General features: G+C 37.4%; 3 protein-coding genes and 1 long non-coding RNA gene across 4 annotated transcripts; all 4 read left to right on the top strand.

The window, feature by feature from the left end:
* The first annotated feature begins 999 nt into the window (after window positions 1-999).
* On the top strand, window positions 1,000-1,950 carry LOC117942283 (olfactory receptor 52Z1-like). Its single transcript, XM_034867679.1, has one exon. It carries the CDS (start codon window positions 1,000-1,002, stop codon window positions 1,948-1,950), a length of 951 nt encoding a protein of 316 aa, XP_034723570.1.
* Window positions 1,951-8,150: 6,200 nt separating this feature from the next.
* Window positions 8,151-10,985, top strand: LOC117942546. Its single transcript, XR_004656151.1, has 3 exons — window positions 8,151-8,505; window positions 8,799-8,942; window positions 10,809-10,985. It is a non-coding gene; the product is annotated as an uncharacterized LOC117942546 (long non-coding RNA).
* A 5,505-nt stretch (window positions 10,986-16,490) lies between these two features.
* Window positions 16,491-17,383, top strand: LOC117942074 (olfactory receptor 2AT4-like). Its single transcript, XM_034867382.1, has one exon. It carries the CDS (start codon window positions 16,565-16,567, stop codon window positions 17,363-17,365), a length of 801 nt encoding a protein of 266 aa, XP_034723273.1. The 5' UTR covers window positions 16,491-16,564; the 3' UTR covers window positions 17,366-17,383.
* Window positions 17,384-20,500: 3,117 nt separating this feature from the next.
* On the top strand, window positions 20,501-21,624 carry LOC117942029 (olfactory receptor 52E8-like). Its single transcript, XM_034867313.1, has one exon. It carries the CDS (start codon window positions 20,616-20,618, stop codon window positions 21,516-21,518), a length of 903 nt encoding a protein of 300 aa, XP_034723204.1. The 5' UTR covers window positions 20,501-20,615; the 3' UTR covers window positions 21,519-21,624.
* Window positions 21,625-23,542: the final 1,918 nt, after the last annotated feature.

Here is a 23,542-nt window from a genome sequence, read left to right as displayed (position 1 = left end):
GGGACAAAGCCGGGACAAAAACCCAGGGAAGGCCAAACAGGAAAAATACCCCAACAAAAACCCCAAACCATAACAAAAGGCTTCACATTCCATGTTAATGATTTGCTTGTTATGTTATGCTATAGAGACGTCATGAACTTAGATTAAACAGGTGCTATGTGCTGAGAGACCACTATTAAACACTGGGGATTTAGGCACACATTTGGGTTTTGTTCAAGTGCAACTGTCTACTCATGTGGGGTTTATAATCCATTAGCATTATTAAATTAATGGCTCTTAACCATTTATGGAAATTAACCCTCATGAGTTCCTCGCTATGCATAGTTGGCATTACAGTTTCCCTCCCACACACACACCAATTTAATAGTAATTATTATGTAAATTGAAAAAAGTCAGACATTAACACCTACTGGAAATACAGTAAAAAAAGAAAGATGTTTCTTACTTTTTTATCTTTGCAGTAACTAATTGATGTATTTCTGCTAGAGAGGCTAAGAGAGATTTATGTGAGTGATTGTTAGTGATCCACAGAGAATAAAAAAGGATGGGACATTGACCATCATCACAAGCAAGTGTGGGTTGTCTACTGGAGGGAGTGGTTTCAGTAATCTTCATAATATCTTGTATCTTGTATCTTGAGTTCAGTTTTTTCTGTAGAAGTACTTCAGATCTTTTCATTAGATTAAGATCTTATTTTCGCACCATCTTAGCCTAATTATTTGATTCATCCTCTGCATTTGAAAGTCTTCGACAACATGTAGGTGTAAAAGGTTGAGTGGTAGATATTGATCAGCTTGGTCACTTGTTTAAAGTCTGATAATAAGTGTGTGAGTTACTCACACTTTGTTTTATAATCCTATTTTAATGCAAAACAGTAATTACAATCAAATGGTTGACAGTGCATGAGGTTATGCTGCTTTGCTTTTGTTTAAATGTTTGATATGATGTTAAAATGTTATTTGTTTTTTTTCAGTGTGTTCAGGAAATTTGTACTCCATCATGCCGGGGGGGAATCAAAGCATTGTCACTGAATTTATCCTCACTGGATTCCCTGGACTTCATCCAGAGTACCAAGGACTTGTCTCAGCAGTACTGTTCTTGGTCTATTTCTTAACTGTGGCAGGCAATTTTACAATATTCTTTTTATTTGTAACCGACCGCAACCTTCATAAGCCAATGTATTATATACTTCTAAATCTAAGTGCATGTGACATTCTTTTAAGCACAGTCACTTTACCTAAGATCATCAGTATGTATTGGTTTCAATCAGGGAACATTTCGTTCATTGCGTGCTTTGTCCAAATGTTCTTTGTTCATTATCTTGGCACGGTGAATTCTTTTGTTCTCTTTCTGATGGCTTTAGATAGGTATTTGGCAATCTGCCATCCTCTCCGATATTCCCTTGTTCTTAAAAACTCCACTATCCTCATTCTAAGTATTACAGCATGGGTAACTGCCTCTGCATCCAATTTAATGTTGGTTATTAGAGCATATCCTCTGTCTTACTGTGCTTCAAACATTATCAAAAACTGCTACTGTGATCATGTTGGTATAACAACGCTGGCATGCACTGACAGGACTCCTTATGGTTTCCCTGCTTTTGTGTTGGCAATGGTCATGTTACTGGGACCTCTGGCATTCATACTGTTCTCATATTGCTCTATAATTATAGCTGTATTTAAGATAGCAAATTTCCAAAGTCGTATTAAATCTCTGTCCACTTGCAGTCCTCAACTGATTATAATCTCACTCTATTATTTACCCAGATGTTGTGTTTATTTAGCCAGCAATGGCTTCGGCATTAGATTTAGTGATGATGTGCGAATAGTAATTATTATGCTGTATAGCCTTGGTCCCCCCATGATTAATCCACTTATATACTGCTTGAGAGCTAAAGACATGAGAGAAAGTTTGCGGAAGCAATTCAAGTTATATTTCAGCTATAAGTAACTGATAAACCAATCAGTCTTTTCAGGTTTTTCCGATGTCGCGATTAAGCCAATTCTTGCAAATTCATGCTGTGACTTTGGTGAAACTCGCAAATATGACCAATCACCGCAAATTTGCAGCAAATTTGCAGCAAATTTGACCAATGACCAGAGCTTCCAGCAACTTCAACCAATCCCAGCAGTCCCACGTGCCAGACTTTGTATCAGTAGGTGACTCTGAAAGCCACTTACCAAGCGGGAGTGAGAACAGGTTGACGTCAAACATACCTCGCCAAATTCATTACCTTGTTTCTGAATGAAGACAAACCTTGTGTGACTCCAACATCTAACCAAGAGGGTAAGCAAGCATCCATGAAGCGTAGCTCATATGATGCCATTTTAGTTCACAAAAATGGGACAGTCGTTTGTACGTACAAGTATACAGACAGAAAACCTGAAAAAGTTTGGCATCTTGCTACGGCCTTCGCCGGCGCGGTGGCATAAAAATATGTGACGCACAGACGGAGTAGAAAGCATAGAAAAACATTTTCTTCTCACTGGCTAATGTGATGTGTCCCAATTAAAGTACAGAAAAATAAAATATATTTGACATGGTATCCTCCTGCCCCTGGCTATTCACACTGTACGCATATTTCTACTTGCCAGTCATGTCTCTCTCTCTCTCTCAGATAGAAAGAGACAAGATGAGTGGAGAAAACTATAGTAATTGTAGCCTACAGTATATGTGGCTCTGTGTGTGTGTGTGTCGCTCTCTCTCTGTCCGCCTGTCGGCCTCTCTTGCCGTGTGCCTGATAATGGGTCTAGCTTTGAGAAGTCAAGACAGCCAAAATCACCATAAACCTGTCTGTTTAATTTTTAAATATGTTTATGTTGGCAAAATATCTAGCTGCACTGTGGACTTCCTGTATGTGATTACCTGCCTGGATTGCAGAGATGGCAAAAGTACTCACTTTCCGTACTTAAGTAGAAGTACAGATACTTGGGTTAAAAAATACTCTGGTAAAAGTGGAAGTACTGATTAAACTTCTTTACTCAAGTAAAAGTAACAAAGTACAAGCTTGGAACTTTACTTAAAGTATAAAAGTAAAAGTAGCGAATGACAACCATTTTTAATACAAAGCTACCTGGACCACACAAATGTGTGGCCAATAGGCCTAAAACATAACATATATGATTATTATGACAGAAACTGGGACACCAGGTTAATAAGATTCTGACTCATTAGCGTGATATGAATTCAGTTGTGATTATGTGAGATTTTTAAATCTTCCCCCTCACATTTAAATGAATGTACATGTATGTGTGTGTAATCAAATATGGCTTCTGGAAAGAAAATAAAGGATTAAAATATGAATTACTAAACAGACATTGATTAAGAAGTTCCCACCACAGTGGCCAGGAGTCATTCTTGATGCCTATACATCTCTCTCAGATAAGGGCTGAGGATGATTGGGAATGTCTTGCTGCTTGTCTGCCGGATCTCTGGGATCTCTGTTTTCTTCATTTTCAATCTTGTCACCATCCATACTTCTATGTGCTAACATGATTTAATGTTAAATTAATGCAGAATGCTGAATCTGTTGAGTTGCGTCAAATGCAACGTAGGCCTACAGTAGATATGTTTCCATCTATTTAGATTGAATTTGGTATTGATGACGTAAACAATAATAACTCCAGTGAAATTATGTGAAAGTTGAGGACTAGATTAGGACTGGATTAAAGCTGATTCTGGTTTCCAACTTCGCCCCAGGTGTGTCTGTTAAAACAGACGGAGAAAAGTTCTCTCTAGCTAAGTTTCCATCCACTTGTCAATTGAATTACAGTATCTGAAGTTGGTGAACCACACCAAAATCACTAGCTAACTTACTTTAAATGTGTAAAAACTATAGACCAATAACAGGCTTAAGTGAACTGACAACATAAATTATACTACTTACATTTCTCAAATAGGCACACTCACATCTCAGCTGATTATCCTCTGGACAGCTCTCTTTTTCTTTTCTCTCACTTTTTTCTCCGGGTGTCCGCGCTATTTTCCGACATAACAACCTCTTGTACAAAACGAAAGTAACGAGCCAATTTTGTAAACTGTAAGAAGTAGAAAGTACCAATATTTGTGTTAAAATGTAAGGAGTAGAAGTAAAAAGTCGCCACAAAAATAAATACTAAAGTAAAGTAAAAATATCTGAACAATCTACTTGAGTATAGTAACGAAGTATTTGTACTTCGTTACTACGGTCACCAGACCGTTGCCGATATATGATTTTATAACAATGCTGATATGAACCCTAGCAAGGTTATTATAGTTTTGCATTTTTTGCTAGTTTGGTTTATATTTTTTTGAATATGCTTTTTGTTAGTTTTAGTGTTAGTTTTGTGTCTTTTTTATACTAGGCCTATGGGTTATTTGGGGAGGTTCTAAACGCTTAACGTGAAAAAGCTTAACGTGGTTTAATGTACCTAAACAAGATCAATTATCAACATATTTACCATGGCCATATCTTGTCATGAACACTTAAAACTGTCAAAAAAAAGAAACTCACTAATAGAGGTTATCTCACGTTAACGTTTTTCTTCTTCATTGGTGTCTAAGGCGAGGAAAAGGCTTATGGTTTAATTGACCTAAACAACGATCAATTATCACCATATTTTTCTCACATATTGCTCCTCATAACCAGTTAAAACTGTCAAAAATATGACCCAAAGTCCTATTATTATGGACGGTGGCTGACATTAAGCGTGTCTGCTTCAATAAGGGATATATTATTTCTTGTCTTTTTCCCACTATTTCTGTTAGGTCTAACCTGATTTTTAAATATCCCCTGGCAGTTGTTTGTCAACCATGTTGGTCTGGTTGGTTATGTTTGCATTTATGTTCTCAGTTCTACCAGTTTTTGTAGTTATGTTACAGAAAAAGAAGCCACTACAATGCATCACTGTTTCTGAAAGACTAGAAAAAACTTTTTAGGCATAAATACAACATGAATGCAATGCAAACTAGTTTTCCCTCATATCAAAAAAACATTTCCACCGTAAATTTGAGGACAGAATCTCCAGTCTCCAGAATGCAAGAAATTACAAGTTTTATGCTCAAAAACATTTGGGGGAGGACCCGCCGCACTTATAATTCAGCATCAAATATTTTATCTAATGCTCAAAATCTTCTGATCTTGTTCCTGTGCATCATGTGTCATGATTCAATGTATCATTGCACCCCTATTCTAAGCCCCTATGTCCCTAATTTTCAACATAAAGTGACGCCCTTGTCAGGGACACATGGTGGATGTGCCACAGTGGGAATTAAACCCATGCAGATCTCTCACACCAACGATTTATACACTGCACCCTCACCACCACCAGTTGAATGAAAAGATTTTCTCAAATTAACAGTGATTAGATGGAGAAGGACTCAAATCATTTTGTTCTTCCAAAATGCAGCATGGGCATGTGCACCTCTTTCAGCCCACTGTTACTATTACAAGGAACATTAAGGAACAATATGGTTTGCTATTACATGTGTCCCATAATAGCAAACCTGTTGACAGAAAAAATTGTGTTTTGATGCAAGCAAAGAAGCAACAATCAGTCTGGTGACTCTTTGACCCCAGATCAGTTGGAAGCCATCGGTCTCTAAGTTGCACAATAAAGAGTTTCCTTTAGTGCTTCTAAATGGCATACTTGTTTTTATGTGCATGATGTAGGCTACAGCACTACTGCAGATTACTACAGTTATGTTTTTTGTATTGTGTAAATGAAGTGTCTGAGCGAGCGCATTTAGGTTCAAACGTGCTGTATGTTTGTCTTTTGGCTGAGATAATTTGGAGTTGCCATATGTGCAAAACATTTCTTCTTGGGAAAATATAATGAGCCAAACTGGGGGTGACATTAAAAAACTAGTAAATAAAAACAGTTTGGGCTGAAAATTGTCATTTTCAACTACTCTTTGACTAGCATCAGCACAGGTGAAATTCATCCCATCTTTTCACTAGGCTGCATAAGTGGGACCTAGGAAAACCTACTTTGAATAGGCTTTACCTTTTTAGTGACAGCTCAAATTCAATATTTTCGATATGCCTGATGTAGTAGTTTGAGATCTTGAGCTCGTGTGATGAGTGAGTAAGGGTAAATTCAAGTTGGAGTTTTCCCATTAACGAGGCCTTTTGAACACAACACGTTCGGTTTGAACGTAGCCGTTATTGCGAGAAAAGGCGCCCAAAGATCGTTGTTAGAGATCGGGGAAAAACGGTCGGTGCATAAAGTCGAGGTTAGTTTTTAATGTAATTTTTCTGCTGACAATTGATATATTCAGATATTCTGGTTATTCCTACTTTGCATGATATTGGATAATGGCAAGTCAGCAAATTGTGTATCGTTATTTAAGAACGTATTTTGCAGTTCTAGGGCAACTCTCGCCAACTTTGGCAAAGGCAAATGTTTAGAAATGAATTAAATAAATTGAGGCTTTGTCTTCGCAGTGTAAGAACAAGAATGAATGCTTAAGTGAAACTTGAGTTAGCTAACGTTAGCTAGCTAATGGTTGTAACTTAACTTTGTTAGCTAACGTTACCAGAAAACAAACCATTCATGCAGTTACATAAAATGCAAATTCAATGCATTAACATTAACATAACGTTAACGTCACAAGTTCAGGCATAAGTCCGTACAGGCACGTCAACGTTATTTTACGACAACAATTTCTGTGTTTTTTTCCCCCCGGGCAACATCGCCATGATTAGCTGTTAGCTACAGAGCACTCTGTCTTGATGAGTTCAGTGTTAGCTAGCGATAGCTAGACCTTAAGAGACGAGCTTTCATGGAAATAACTACATTTCTGGCAACTGCAAAGGCATTAGTAATGTAACTTAACCTCGGGATAAATATTTCACAAGAAGAAGTAAACGCTGGATCTTAATTTACAGCGTAGCTGTGTCTAGAAAGACAGCATCAATTTTCCAGAGTTGACAACATAAACGTTATGTTGTTTAGATTTTATATGATACTCTAACGTCCCAGTCTCGTGAATGCAGCATGTAGCTAGTAGTGTAACGTTAAGCTGGCACCTTTCAAAATGTTGCACGCACGCATGATTTTTTTGTAAAGAAGGTTAAAGAATAAGGCACTTAACATTACGAACAGTCAACGTTAAGTCCGTTATTTGCACTTCTACAATAATGAACACATACCATGCTTCACCTGTCAATTCAAAGATTTTATGAGATGATGAGTAATGCATTTTCCTCTACTAATATCCTGTCCTGTGTTATGATGTTTTGGATCATAATACTGTTACAGAAATTTTCGGGCGTGAAATGCAGGTTGCAGGTTCACTATCACCATTAGGGTAAGCTGCTTCCATCTGATATACTTGTTGCTATTTGAAATATGTATCAATGTAAAATGTTCTTCTTTGCAGAGCTGTTGACAACCTACAGGTTAGCCTACAGGTTGGCAAAATTATCAAAGAGAACTTGGTGTTATTGCTGTGTCATGGAGAGGGAAAAGTGGAATATTGCTAGCAGCCACTTAAGAAAAAGGACTGTTAAAATAATAAACCAGTTGTTTGAATCTTTCAATGACCATGATAATAGTGTTGAGGAAAATTCTGAATAGAACTATACTGCAGCAATCGCTTCAAGCTCTGATTTGCCACCAAACTGTGGATAAGAGAGCAGTGGAGAAAGTGAATTATGTAGTGACAAAGATATCCATTTTTTGATTTGGCAGTTTTTTTTTAAAGACTGGGCAGAACCTTTTGGCACCTCATCGATTGCTTTATCTGCCCTTTTGTCTATACTGAAAGTCCATCACCCCTCTTTGCCAAAAGATCCTGGAACACACACAGAAATGCCATAGTGTTGCTTACTTGGCAGGTGGCTCATTCCATTATTTTGGTATACAGAACATGTTCAGCCGAACATTTCAGAAGCTTACATCATTTATCCAGAGTCATCCCAATTTCAAATTACAATTGAACATTGGTGGTCTTCCAATTTTAAAAAGTTCAGCTGTACAGTTCTGGCTAATTTCTCCAAGGGTATAGTAGAAAACCTGTGCTGATTGCTCTTTTCTGTGGAAAGTCAAAGCCTCAGTTATTGTCAGAATATTTGAAGGATCTGATCTGCGAGTTGAAATCCATGAGCATTGGATTTATTATTAATTGTAAGACATTCTTCTTAACTGTGTGCTCAGTAATCTGTGATTACTAACTAACTAACTATTGTTAATATTTTACTTTCAACTGAAGTATGTTGGGCAGCAGTGATGCGATTTTTTTTCTTTCCACTACTGTCCTAAATACCAGCTTATTGAAAAGTAAAATCATGTAAATTTGTTATAATTGTGTTACATTGACTATTGTTGGTATATGGCATGTATCCTTTTAAATACATTTTTCAGATTACTGCATTGAGTGTCATTGGAGGAATTGATGTTAAGGACAGTGTTTGGCGAGTTATGAAGCATTGCTTTACCAACCCCCTAGCCAAACAGCTCAACTGGCGTGGCATCAATGGCAAAACAGCTTTCCACAGTTTGCAACTGAAAGATGTAATTACTGGTAAGTGTTACGCTGATTACTTCAACGAATCACCCAAGCCCTATAGAACTTGTTAAAATGGTTTTTATTGTGTGTATCAGTACATTTGAATCTTTTTCAGCACATTTTTACACTACCGTGATAAATTTGGTTCAGGATATGAAATGTCCGTACAGCCATACTCTCTGCCTTGGGGTCAATGGACCATGACTAGGATACAGCACAGCAAGCAATTGTCCGAAGCTCAGATTGTGTCTTAAGATTTTAAAAGTTGAGTACTCCATCCATAGCTTTACAATGTTCTCTATATTTAGGGACTGTCAGAAACAATAGGCGCACAGCATCAGCCACAGATCAAGAGGCAGAAACCTACATAAAAAGATGGCTTCATCTTGCAAGCGACCGAGACGGAGGGAGAAGAGCAAGAGAAGAACGAAGACGGACTGTCCAAAAAAAACGTAAGTCTGTTATTATATCTATTTATATAGAATTTAAATGGATTGTGGCTCAGATTTGGTCCAGTTCTGGTTTATTTGGTTTGTTCTTGGTTGGCATGTGGCATGGTTATGGCTCACTTGTGACCCAGATCTGGCAAGCAGGAATGGAACGCCCAGTCGCTATCATTCCATGCGGTATGTGGGCCAGATGAGAAAATGGAATGTGGGCCATATCTGGGCCAGAAAAAAATGGACTGTGGCCCAGATTTGGGCCAGTTCTGGTTTATTTGGTTTGTTCATGGTTACGGCTTGCTTGCGGCTCACTTCTGGCAAGCAGGAATGGACCGCCCAAGTGCCATCAGTCCACGCGGTATGTGGGCCAGGTGAAAGTGTCAAGTGTGGTGGGATAGTGTGCATTTCCAGCAGCCTGCATGGAAACTGCATTGAAAAAACATAGATCATGAACATATCCTGCCTCCATTGCGCCTCTACCAAAATTTTGAAGAGCTTCATTAATTTAGGCTATATGTCTGGCTCACATGTTGGATATTTTCAATGAAACCGTATTTAATAAAATTGCCACAAACTAACAAAGGGCATTGTTCTTGCAATGGAGGACTTATTGATGTCACTTAATTGGAACCATATTGGGTCAGGGACCTAATAATTCCACGGTTGCTATGTTTTGTCTCCAAGTGCATCATTTCACATATAATCATCATTCAAACAAAAACAAACTTTCTATCAGTCAGAAATTCAGAAGATTTCTACTTGCACATCGAGATTTCTCTAAAAGAGACAATTCAACTGACAACTTTTTGCACCTTGAGTTCTACTTAAGACCTAATGTCACTGACAAAAGGAATTTTACATGGAAAATGTGAGATTTATACACTTTCTAAACCAATATTGTTTTCTGTGTATTTTACCTTTGAAACCCCCAAATTAACCAATGTTAATTAATCAAATAAGACTGTTTGTGGCCTATAAGTTTGAAGAAGTAGCTTGACGGAAGCAGCTTTTAGTTGACTTGGATTTGTTGGTTGGTTTTATCCGTCCGTCTGTTTTATCTATTAAATAATAAGCTTGATCATAGAAATAATATAACAATAATTTTTCAAGATTTTCTTTAACTTCTTGCTGATGTTGAGCAAGCAGCTGCAATAGTAAGCTAATGTAATCCTTATTATGCATATCTGAATGTGCTCATAATAAATGCATATTCTAAATACACTAGGCTATGTTTATGTATTTTTGTTTTTTAATTTAGGCTTCAAAATGCCGTTTAAAATGTTCAGTTATCGTCGTGCCCCAAACAATAGCCCCACAGTGAGCAGCAGGTGTGGCGAATATAATAGTGTTTTTTAGATGTCTCCAAAGCGGTGATAAGGTGTCGAGTTTTCACCCATCAGCAAGTAAGCCTCGCAATTCAGCCTATTTTTAGTAAATTCAGCATTATTGAGAAAAAACACAGTGCCAATGACATGGCTTTGACTCCATCAGTCTGACAATCGGACAACCGGACATCTTCATTCAGCCTAATCAGTCGCTCATTTATTATGAATCAAAAAATGTATTCTTAATAGCAGTCGAGGTCAGGTGTAATTTTTAATTAGTTTTAATGAGTAGATTGTGATTAGAGTTGGAGTATGGCACTTTATCCGTGCTGCTGACTATGTGATGTGACAAATTTTCTAGAGAGTCTTTCTCAACAGTCCATGTCTCAAAACAATGTCATCTTCTATGGTGTATTAACTATTACAATTTATTACAGCTAACTCTTCTATACTGTTGCTTTTAATTCAACAAGTGATGTGATAGAACAGTCCATGGTGTTAACATGATGTGGAGCAGGGGTCTGAGGGTTGTATTTGTTTTGACCTCCAGATGGACCAACGTCGTAAGGGAACAAGAGACTTCTTCCCAAACCCTGTCCGGCCCAGCAGCCCGCGGCCCAGCAGCCCGCGGCCCATCCACCGTAGGATCCCAGCGGCAGCGTCCCAGAGGGGCTTCCCACCTGGCACTGACCCTGGCTCCTCAGCTGGAAAGCCGCTGACTCTGGAGGTAAGTCTGACTCCGGCTCTCTTAGACTGGCAACATTGTTATTGAAACTTAATGTCAAAGCTTCTTTGAATGAAAAAAGATTGATAGATAGATAGATAGATAGATAGATAGATAGATAGATTCCTTAAGGCACTCAAACAATGTCATCTTATATGATGTATTAACTTTTACATTTTATACAGCTATATCATCTATACCTTTGCTTGTATATAATTTAATACATACCATTTATTTTTAATTAAGTATTAATGCATTGTTATCAGGATCCTTTTAATTCAACATGTGATGTGATAGAACAGTCCATGGTGTTAACATGATGTTGAGCAGTGGTCTGAGTGAAGTATTTGTTTTGACCTCCAGACCAACCAACGACGTAAGTGGACAAGAGACTTTGTTCCAAACCCTTTCAGGCCCAGCATCCCCGCGGCCCATCCACCGTAGGATCCCAGCGGCAGCGGCCCAGAATGGCTTCCCACCTGGCACTGACCCTGGCTCCTCAGCTGGAAAGCCGCTGACTCTGGAGGTAAGTCTGACCCCGTCTCTCAGTGGAAAAGTGAAACTTTACTACTGAATGTTGACATGTACTCATAAGGCATAAGGCCTACTGCAGTAATAACACTGTGAAAGAAATGCAGACATTTGGCATAAAGACTGGGTGTTCATGTGCTTGATGTTGCGATATGTCTGACGTGTGAGAGATATATATATAGAGAGAGAGAGAGAGAGAGAGAGATATGAATCAATCTTCTTTTTTTGTAATGTTCATATTCCTGTTTATCATGTCCTGTCCAGATATTTAGACTGGCAACATTGTTATTGAAACTTTCATGAAAATAAAGCCCCTTTGAATGGAAAAATGGTACATGGATAGATAGATTGATTGATTGATTGATTCATTCACTCATTCATTAAGGCAGCAACTCAAACAACGTCATCTTCTATGATGTATTAACTATTAAGTTTTATACAGCTAACTCTTCTATACTTTTGCTTGTATATAATTTAGGCCGACCAACGTCGTAAGTGGACAAGAGCCTTAATAAATAGACAACACAAACAAAGATTTTCACCCAAACAATCACTGATTTATTATAGATATATAACATTATTTCAAATATCAATATTATAATTAGTTTTGATAAGTAGATTATGACTGAAGTTTTTAGTATGTCGTTAAGATGCAGAAATTTACAGTAGGCTAAACTGTACAATTAAACTTCATCAGTGCTGCAGACTGCGTGCTCATCTGCTTGATGTTGTGATATGTGTGACGTGAAATTGCCAACGAGGACGAGTTGGCCCGAGCTACAGCCCCTCTCATTAACACCACAAACACACATCCAGATGGCATATATGATCTATCCGGAGAGTGGGTCTAACTGGCCAAGGTTGTCTGCGTATGTCCTGTCTCCAGTGTGCCAGCAGAGCAAGGCTTCTCCCTGCAGATCCGCATCAAAACCTCATGCCCCCTGCACGCTGCCTGCGTGGCGTAAGTGTGGCGTTTCTGTTGCGTGTCAGTTGCGTGGCGGCTGCATTAAGTTTTCTATGTCTTTGCACACCAGAAATGTGTCTTGTCTGTACACATGTATATATTCCATTGATAAAACAAAGTAATACTGTGTTCTTTAACTATATACTGATTTGAACAGCAAAGACAACGTTGGCAGTATTGATGGCGTCATCAATCATTGCGAGTTGCAGAAAGACACTTTACAATTATTTAGATCAAAATTGGCACTTTAAAATTTTATGAACCAGTTTGTTTGTACTGTAGATTGTATTTTTTTATTTCCTCGGGCTAGCAAATGGAGAACAGGCCTATTTTAATTCAGATCGACACAATGTTATGCGGATTAATTTAATTATTTTTGGCTTCTTGGTCTGTAGAAAGTAGCCTACGTTTCAATAAAAATATTATAAATGTACATCTCTTAATAATAATATTCTTTATATAGCCTGCCTGTCAATTGTTTTTAAGCGAAATAAAAATATTGGACCGGTAAAATGAAACATAAAAGGTCACATGACCGGCACCAATATTTTCTAGCAGACACACTGCATAGCACAATACTTCCCCTGAAGTGGTAGTACACAGTAAGTTAGTAGTACAGTGGGGTTCAAAAGTTTGGGCACCCCAGGTAAAAAATTGTGTTAATGTGCATAAAGAAGCCAAGAAAAGATGGAAAAATCTCAGATCTCAATGTCTCAAATGACAGATTCGACATTCGCATAATATGTCACTAAAAGTTAGATTTTATTTCCATCATTTACACTTTCAAAATAACAGAAAACAAAAAAATGGCATCTGCAAAAGTTTGGGCACCCTGCAGAGTTTCTATCATGCACTACTCCCTTTGGAAAGCTGAGACCTGACATTGTCATGGATTGTTCTCAATCATCGTCTGGAACGACCAGCTGATGTCCATCTTAAGGTTTTAAATGCCCAGACTCATCTGACCTTACCCCAACAATCAACACAACTGATATGATGAAAACTTTATGCACATTTATACACATTTTTACCTGAAGTGCCCAAACTTTCAGACCTCACTGTATACAGTGAGTTTGCATATTATTACTAAGTGCTTTGGGTTCCTTCTTTTTTTTAATGATTTATTTTGAATTTTTTCTTTATTTAATAATGATAGAGGATATACAGGAAAGGGGAGAGAGGACGAGAGGGGCAGCAAAGGGCCACAGGGCAGATTCCACCCCGGGGTCCCTTTGGTTTCTTCTTTAAGTAATTTTGGGTACAATGATTCTGGAGAAATACCACAGGCGGAGCAAACGGCACATTCCAAACAGGCACTGCACTAGTGAATATAAAGCACAGAAGGTCAAGTCAGTTATATCAAAACACAGAGTGATGTCTTCTTTCAAATAAGACAATTGTATTTCTCATATTTTAGTTAATTAACTAGTCAGGCTGCAGTTTGCTTATATAAATTTACTATATAGGCACATGTGTGTTCTGGTCATCTGACCCCGGCTATTACTGTGAAAATTAAGTGGTTCAGTTCACAGTAACTGTGGTGGGTGGGGGTATCAGATGACAAATTGAAATGTGTTTTAATAACAATAAATGTATGTATCATTTAAATACATATAACTTGTGTTGTCAGTTACATACAATATGTCAGTAAGCAAACTGCTGTTCTAGGGTCAACAAAAGATCTTTCCATGCAACAATAGACCTTTGCATGCCATAGCCCCCCTGGGGATTTTAATGTTAAAAGTTTAACATTAATGATGGATGATGATACAACAACACAAATGAGATCCATGGGGAAGCTAATTAGTGTATCACGCTTAACAGAAGTGTGCACGTGGGAGTTTTTTCCAATGTGTGTGATTTTGTGCCTTAGGGAATTCATATCTCAACAGTCTCATGTAATGTTGTTTTCTCCAGAGTTCACATATTCCAAACACTGTGTTTTGTACATATTTTCTGTTGAAACAATTCTCTCCTCCAACTTTGTGGCAACCTCAACTCTTTAGTATGTTATTTGTATAAACTGTCATCTTAAATAGAGTTACACAGATTTAGGAAAGTCAAAATATGAATGCTGTACATTGAGCCTGTACTGTAGCCTGTAAGGCAGCAATACATGAGGCTTATACGGCCTCACTGGTCAAAATACACCTTTGTTTATGAAGGCAAGTACTGTGTGGTTTAAATTGCTGAGCTCTGATGATCAATACCTATAACAAGTAAATTTTCTATTTATTGAATAATAATAAATATAATAATAATATATTGGGGATCTGAATCTTCACTGGTCTCAGGATTTGATTACGATTATCCTGTCAAATCGATGCATCCTCTGTTTAATATTATAATATATTAAAACACATGGTTTTCATCAACAGATTCAAGCAGTTAGATATGAACTCCAAGGGACGGTTCTAGCATACTATAGTAGACACACAACACAGAAGCGCGTCCAGTATAATTAACTGGAACTGTTACACTGACTGTGCTGCACATCTCTATTTTTACAGAGAGAAGGGCCACAAACCGACGGACAAGTCTACTTCAGAACAAAATAATGATGAGAAGACGAGGCAGTGGGCAACATTAGAGGCGGGCTTTAGGCTGCCCACCCAATCAGAAGTTAGAAATGCTACTGGTATTTTCTGTGCAATTTTTTTCCATTGACATTCCTTAACTTTTGATTTGGTCGGCAAGATGCATGTTTTGGTTTTGCTGCCGCCGGCCCCGTGCACTCCACTCTTTATTGAATCTCTCTCTTAAAAAAAACTTCCTGAATGTAGCAGAGTCTGAAGACAACAGACAAAAGGCAAAAACTAAATAAGCAGCAACCGGAAAATCAAGCAACAGCAAGCATGATCAGTAGGCTATAATCGATTTTGGTCTGTCCCTGCTGGATACAGTTTTTAAAATGTATGTAGATGAAACTTCTGTCATGTACTACTACAACTACAACAACAATCATAGTGCTACTTCTATTATTATATAATATATATATAATTAATTATAATCATGAACTTAGATTAAACAGGTGCTTTGTGCTGAGAGACCAGTATTAAACACTGGGGATATTAACACTCCCTCCTCTGTAACAATTTAGGCACACATTTGGGTTTTGTTCAAGTGAAATTGTTTACTCCTGTGGGATTTATAATTCAATAGCGTTATTAAATTAATGGCTCTTCCAATCAACCCTCATGAGTTCCTCGCTATGCATAATTGGCATAGCAGTATCCTTCCCACACACACACACACACACTGACCAATTTAATATTTATTACACTGTTAATTGAAAAAGTCAGACATTAACACCTACTGGAAATACAGTAAAAAATATTGTTTCTTACTTTTTTATCTTTGCAGTAACTGATTGATGTATTTCTGCTAGAGAGGCTAAGAGAGATTTATGTGAGTGATTGTTAGTGATCCACAGAGAATAAAAAAGGATGGGACATTGACCTTCATCACAAGCAGGTGTGGGTTGTCTACTGGAGGGAGTGGTTTCAGTAATCTTCATAATGTCTTGTAACTGCGCACTAAGTTCAGTACTTCAGATCTTTTCATTTGATTAAGATCTTATTTTCGTACCATCTTAGCCTCTTGATAAATTATTTGATTCATCCTCTGCATCTGAAAGTCTTCACCAACATGTAGGTGTAAAAGGTTGAGTGGTAGAAATTGATCAGCTTGGTCGTTTATTTAAAGTCTGATAATAATAAGTGTGTGAGTTACTCACACTTTGTTTTATTAATCCTATTTTAATGCAAAACAGTGATTGCAATCAAATGGTTGACAGTGCATGAGGTGTTGCTACATTGCTTTTGTTTAAATGTTTGAAATGATGATGATGATATGATGTTAAAAGGTTTTACATTTTTTTTCAGTGTGTTCAGGAAATTTGTACTCCATCATGCCGGGGGGGAATCAAAGCATTGTCACTGAATTTATCCTCACTGGATTCCCTGGACTTCATCCAGAGTACCAAGGACTTGTCTCAGCTGTACTGTTCTTAGTCTATTTCTTAACTGTGGCAGGCAATGTCACAGTTTTTTTTTTATTTGTAACCGACCGCAACCTTCATAAGCCAATGTATTATATCATTCTAAATCTAAGTGCATGTGACATTCTCTTTAGCACAGTCACTTTACCTAAGATCATCAGTAGGTATTGGTTTCAATCAGGGAACATTTCGTTCATTGCGTGCTTTGTCCAAATGTTCTTTGTTCACTATCTTGGCACACTGAATTCTTTTATTCTCTTTCTGATGGCTTTGGATAGGTATTTGGCAATCTGCCATCCTCTCCGATATTCCCTTGTTCTTAAAAACTCCACTATCCTCATTCTAAGTATTACAGCATGGGTAACTGCCACTTTAGCCACTTTAGTGTTAGTTATTAGAGCATATCCTCTGCCTTACTGTGCTTCAAACATTATCAAAAACTGCTACTGTGATCATATTGGTATAACAACCCTGGCATGCATTGACAGGACTCCTTATGGTGTCACTGCTTTAGCGTTGGCAATGGTTGTGTTACTGGGACCTCTGGCATTCATACTGTTCTCATATTGCTCCATACTTATAGCTGTATTTAAGATAGCAAATTTCCAAAGTCGTATAAAATCTCTGTCCACTTGCAGTCCTCAACTAATTATAATCTCACTCTATTATTTACCCAGATGTTGTGTTTATTTAGCCAGCAATGGCCTTGGCATTAAATTTAATGACGATGTGCGAATAGTAATTATTATGCTGTATAGCCTTGGTCCCCCCATGATTAATCCGCTTATATACTGCTTGAGAGCTAAAGACATGAGAGAAAGTTTGCAGAAGCAATTCAACAGAATGGCTGTTCCACAGAAAACACAAGTTTCAGCTATAAGTAGCTGATAAACCAATTCACTAGTCAATGTTTTTCCTTTCTTCTTAATAGCCATGTCTCCTTGTGACGACTGGCAATTATGTAATGATTACCGGTGTAACTATAAACCACGGTAGAAATGTTGACGGAAACAATTGTCTTTTTCATTTAAAATAGCCTTATCATTGCGGTGGCTTGCCACAGTGTGGAAACCCTGCGTTTAATCCGAGGAACCCTGATGGTGCCGCGCACTGCGCTAAGACAGGAGAAGGGGGCAGAATGAATCAGCTGACTTTTATCTTTATCTTTTTTCTTTTCTTTCCCATTTTCATGGTTCCAAGTGTTCTGCTTCAATATGGAAGCTTTGCCCGTGTTACAACGTGACATTTGGAGAGAGAGAGAGTGAGAGAAATTATTGCCTTGATAATATTGTTTATTCTGTGTTTGTTATTGCATAGCTGATAGACGTGCAGATTGTTAAATATTACTAGTGCAGCCACGTCTTAATGCTCAGACTAGCCTGTGGGGCCACATGCTTAGCTGTTAAAGGTGTATTACACTGTTTGCTCCGTTATGGATATATGTGCTGTAATAGATGGCTTATTCTCAGCTTGTGTTACTGAGCAATATGTTACACTGATGTTAATTATTACAGAGAAATTAATGTAATTCTTAATATTGTTTCTTGTTATATGGTGGTGGTGTAACATTTAGTTTTAGTAAATAATGTTCATAGTAAATCAGATGCTTATTAATGTGCATTATTATTTGTTCATATTTCAGAACCCCATCCAAATTCACATGTAACGTCAAATACAACTTCATAGTTGACTTCATGTTAGAGTTGTAAATAAATCTTCCTAGATCTCTAAGTCAGACATCTCTGGATTAAGTGTTTCAGTAGCCAGTTTTCAATTGTTTTTGCAAGCCTATTGCCTATATTTTTTGTAATAAAATAAACACTGTTACATTTTTTGAAACTATTTCAGCTTGTGTAGGCCTATCAGTGCTTTCTGAACATATTGAACACACTTTTAAAAACACCGTGATAATTTTGGTCACTATAACCGCAAAGCTAAATTTTGACATACTATTACATCCCTCAAGTCTCATAAAATAATATTGATTGAGGACTAATTGAAGGTCAAAGCTGTCACAATGGTAATAATGTCATTTTAAAAAATATGTCTTGATTTAAGCCAATTTTTAAAGGGGGGGAAAGGGCTTCTTTCATCATGTGGAAATTATAACTCTTGAGGACTTTCAAATTGTTCAAAATGTGAATTGGAGTCAGCTGTGTCATATGTTCTACTGTTGAAGTACAGAGGGGGTGCAAAAGTGTAGAATGAGGATATGTTTTAAATGTATTTGTTGTATTTTTATTGAAACACTGAATTAAATTAAATATTAAGTATAAACAGTATTGATTATTAAAACAGTGGGTTTTAAATCTCCTGGGAAACAAACTGTTTAAGCATTTATCAAGCAACTTACTAAGATTCAGTTTTTATTTTATGCATTGGTTATTCAGCAGAACAATGTATTAGTACCAGATGGCTAAAGCCTAATTTCCATCTTCTTGCAGCCAGCCAAGAGTCTTTCAGTTCTTGTTTGAGGTATCTTCACCCTTTCGTCCTTCCAAACGTCTTCCAGTTCTTTGAGATTTCTGGGCTGTCTGTCACGCACTGCTCTTTTAAGGTCTATCCATAGATTTTCAATTATTTTGAGGTCAGGAGATTGTGAAGGCCATGGCAAAACCTTCAGTTTACACCTTTTGATGTAAAGGCCTTCTGTTCTCAGTTGCTGCAATTGAATAACGGCGAGAATAGTGTTTTTGGCAGAACATTATGATGTCACAGCAAGTTGATCTTGGATACCACATGTCATCGCAGTTGTGTGAAATGTTGCAATTGGCGTGGGAATTTTTTAATTTTTGGGCCAAAAATATGTTTTGTGTCCCCAGTGACATTGACCTTTGACCTCTAATGGATAATCAGTTCATCACTGGGTCCAAGTGGAAGTTTGTGCCACATTTGAGGAAATTCCCTTTAAGCATTTCTGAGCTATGATGTTCACAAAAATGGGATAGACGTTTGTACGTACAAATAGACGGACAGAAGACCTGAAAACGTTTAGTAAAAGTATATGGTGCACGGACGGAGTAGAAAGCATAGAAAAACAATATCTTCTAACTGGCTAACGTAATGTGTCCTCATTAAAGCACAGAAAAATAAAGCATTTGACATGGTATCCTCCTGCGTCTGGCTATTCATCCTGGACATGTGACATGTGCCAGGAAAAACCTAAATAGCCAGTAGACATAAGACAAAAGAGATAAAACAGAAGACAAAAGACATACATGAACAGGTGTTTTGCACTTTGGTTTGAGCAGAGTTGCGAACGTTTTGAAGTAAATTGACTCACACAGTTTCCCAGTATCAATACACAACACACACTTCCTACCGCTTTTGGTGTTCCTGTGTATTTACTAACCAGCAGCTCTCAGGTCATCGGTGAAAGACGCCTGTAGTGTTCTCTGTCCTACGGTTGTCTCTGTCGTGCTGCCTGATCCTGTACCCTTACATCCATGTACTTTCAAATTCGTGGAATGTTTTCCTGTAATGAACTGTCCACATATTCTACCGCCTTCCACAGCAAGGCATCTGACTTTAGCGGACACAGTCATAATCAAATAGGACCCTGCCGCTTTCTTCTGACTTGAAGGGGCACTTGAGGGGCCCGATCTATGTTGTGTCTCTCTAAAAGACATTGACAAAAACCAAAACTAAGGACATAGATAGTTTGCAAACAGATACTACAGTTTAAGTTAGTTATCATTTTTTTTTGTAATGCCTCGTTTTTATTTTTATTTCAGTTAACAACAATGTTGTTTCCCACCTTGATTTTGTTTGTTTTCAATTATAACCTTCATACCTAATTAGGACATATTTGATCAGCAAGGTATTAATGAAGTAGGCCTATGCACTGAATAGTGCACACAGATTATCCCACCCTCATGTCTCATTACATCATTCCATAAAGAGCCTTTATAAAATGCAATGCCCTGTAACCTTGATTGCCTCAACTTCACAGTCGACAGAAAACAGCTATATTAAAAAGACTACAGGACTATCTGAATGTACTATATGTAACTATACCTACAACAAACTTGCAAATGTTTTTTTAGAGAGAATTTGTTAATTTTAACATAAATTGATTATTACGAACAAAACAGCAATAAAAGACTTCATAATACTTGGATTCCCAGGACTTGACCCAATGTATTATGGACCTGTATCTACTCTTCTTTTCTTTACCTACATGGCTATTCTTGTTGGTAATGTATTTATTTTAGTTTTTGTTGGAGTTGAGCGCCATCTTCATAAGCCAACCTATTTGATCTTCTGTCATATGGCAATGAATGATTTGTTATTTGGGACGGTAACCTTACCAAAAATAATATCCAGATATTGGTGGGATGACAAGATTACATCTTTTGCTGCCTGCTTCACTCAGATGTTTTTTGTTCATTCCTTGGGAGCAATCCAATCTCTCCTTCTCCTTATTATGGCCCTCGATCGTTTTATTGCAGTTTGTTTCCCATTAAAATATCCTGTTCTAATTACAAACAACATTGTATCTATGGCTTGCGGGTTGTCATGGATTGGGACATTTCTTAGGATGATGGCGGTTGTATATCATGCCCTAACCTTGCCTTATTGTAATTCTAACATAATTTTGCAATGTTATTGTGACCATAATTCAATTGTAAGCCTGGGATGTGGTGGAGATGTTAAATATGTACAGACTGTTGCTTTCAGCCTTGCAATGTTTAGTCTCCTGCTTCCACTTTCATTTATACTTTTTTCCTTTATTTCCATCTTTGTAGTTGTTTTAAGAATAGGAAATGCAGAAGGCCGATACAAAACCTTATCAACTTGTACACCACAGTTACTAATTTCTTGCCTTTATTACATGCCAAGATGTTTTCTTTATCTAGCTAATTATATAGGATTCAAATTCCGTTTGGACATCCACATATTATTGATAATGTTGTACAGTCTTCTTCCTTGTGCTGTTAATCCAATCATATATTGCTTTAAAACACAATATATCAAAGATGTTTTGATGAAGAGATTGAAAAATGCTAAAGTCGGAATGAAGCTTTATAGGAATGCATAGTGTCAAAATATGAATCTTACCATATCTCTGGATATCAAATAACAAATAAAAAATGTTTTTCCATCTGAACCACTTTCACTCTAGAGTATTTGATAACAATGTTCTCTTTATGGTGGAAGACTTAATTTTAAATTAAAATTAAAACAAAAGGTATCTGAAAAAGTGACAGCACCCAAGAAATGCAAATGTAATACACAAAACACCATTGTGCCTTACTTTTGTTTTACTTTTACGGATTGTGTTTGATGCATTCCTTCGTATGTATTGGATTGTTGACTGATTGATTACTGTTATCTTGTTTCTTCTTGCTGTTTATTTTTTGTTTTTGTTTGTTTTTACCATATTTTTTTTCTTTTTTGTTATTGTGTTGTTTTTTGTCCTTAAGTTATGAGAATGTCCGTTGTATAAACCTTTGAATTCATGTCCTCTCCCGACGTCTATTTTTTCCGGATTTTATGCAGTTTTGTTGTAAAATAAAATAAAAGTTAAATGTTTCTTCCACATTTTCATATTTCAACCAGTCTGATATTGAAAAGAAAAGTTGTAAGTTATTGTACATTATTATGAAACACACTTTGCATTCTGCAGTTCATTGTTTCATCAACAATACACATACAGTACAGGCCAAAAGTTTGGACACACCTTCTCATTCAATGCGTTTCCTTTATTTTTATGACATTGTAGATTATCACTGAAGGCATCAAAACTATGAATTAACACATATGGAATTATGTACTTAACAAAAAACTGTGAAATAACTGGAAACATGTCTTATATTCTAGTATCTTCAAAGTAGCCACCTTTTGCTTTTTTGATAGGGCTGCCAACCTTTGGTTTTTTCTCAATGAGCTTCATGAGGTAATCACCTGAAATAGTTTTTACTTCACAGGTGTTCTTTGTCAGGGTTAATTAGTGGAATTTCTTGCCTTATTAATGGAGTTGGGACCATCAGTTGTGTTGTGCAGAAGTCAGGTTGATACACACCCGACAGCCCCATTGGACAACTGTTAAAATTCATTTTGAACCAATCAGCTAAGTAAAGAGAAACAAGTGGCCATCATCTTTAAGAAATGACGGTCAGACAGTCCGGAAAATTGCAAAAACTTTGAGTGTGTCCCCAAGTGCATTCACAAAAACCATCAACAGCTACAATGAAACTGACTCACATGAGGACAGCCCCAGGAAAGGAAGACCAAGAGCCAGAGATTTGTTTGGGCCAACAAAAACAAGGACCAGTGGAACAATTAGACCAGTGGAAATCTGGGCTTTGGTCTGATGAGTCCAAGTTTGAGGTCTTTGGTTCCAACCACTGTGTGTTTGTGCAACGGAGATAAGGTGACTGGATGGATTCTACATGCCTGGTTCCCACTGTGAAGCATAAAGGAGAAGGTATGATGATGTGGGGGTGCTTTGCTGGTGATACTGTTGGGGATTTATTCCAAATTGAAGGCATACTGAACCAGCATGGCATCCCATCCCACATGTCTTAAGAAAGAATTTTCTTAACCTACCTGGGTCTTTATCTTTAAATAACTGCCAATTGGTGTTAAAACTACAAAGGCCTGAACTCTCCAAAATACATTCAAAATATTCATCTCACCTGAGGTGTCATTTTGCACCAAATTGTTCCTTCTGCCTTGAGAAATGTTGAACAAACTAAGACCAGGGGAAAAGCGGTTGGGGAAAAGAGGGTTCTGAGTTAGGTCAAAGTTTGTGAGAGGATGAACAGGGTTGATTATTTTCTTAACAAACTAATTTTGAGAGGAATTGTCCATACGTCAAACGACAACAACTGCTCATTTTGTCTAGGATAGTTCACTTGAACATAGGTTATACACATAGACTGTAAGTTAGTGGACATAGCAGTAGTGACCAGGGGTGTTTCTAGGGCTTAGGTTACGTTCAGACTGCAGGCCTTATTGCTCAATCCTGATTCATGCCATATCATATTTTTGACCGTTCACTTTTTATATATACACTACCGGTCAAAAGTTCGGGGTCACTTACAAATTTCCATTTCACTC

This window comes from Etheostoma cragini, chromosome 3 (assembly GCF_013103735.1).
Source record: "Etheostoma cragini isolate CJK2018 chromosome 3, CSU_Ecrag_1.0, whole genome shotgun sequence".
In the NCBI taxonomy this organism is placed as follows: Eukaryota; Metazoa; Chordata; class Actinopteri; order Perciformes; family Percidae; genus Etheostoma; species Etheostoma cragini.
The sequence above is the reverse complement of the archived record's forward strand: the minus strand, read 5'-3'. Positions and strand labels throughout refer to the sequence as shown.

What these genes read in the sequence shown, in the direction of transcription:
- LOC117942074 (XM_034867382.1), top strand. Translation starts at nt 16,565, where the DNA reads ATGTATTATATCATTCTAAATCTAAGTGCATGTGACATTCTCTTTAGC.
- LOC117942283 (XM_034867679.1), top strand. Translation starts at nt 1,000, where the DNA reads ATGCCGGGGGGGAATCAAAGCATTGTCACTGAATTTATCCTCACTGGA.
- LOC117942029 (XM_034867313.1), top strand. Translation starts at nt 20,616, where the DNA reads ATGTATTATGGACCTGTATCTACTCTTCTTTTCTTTACCTACATGGCT.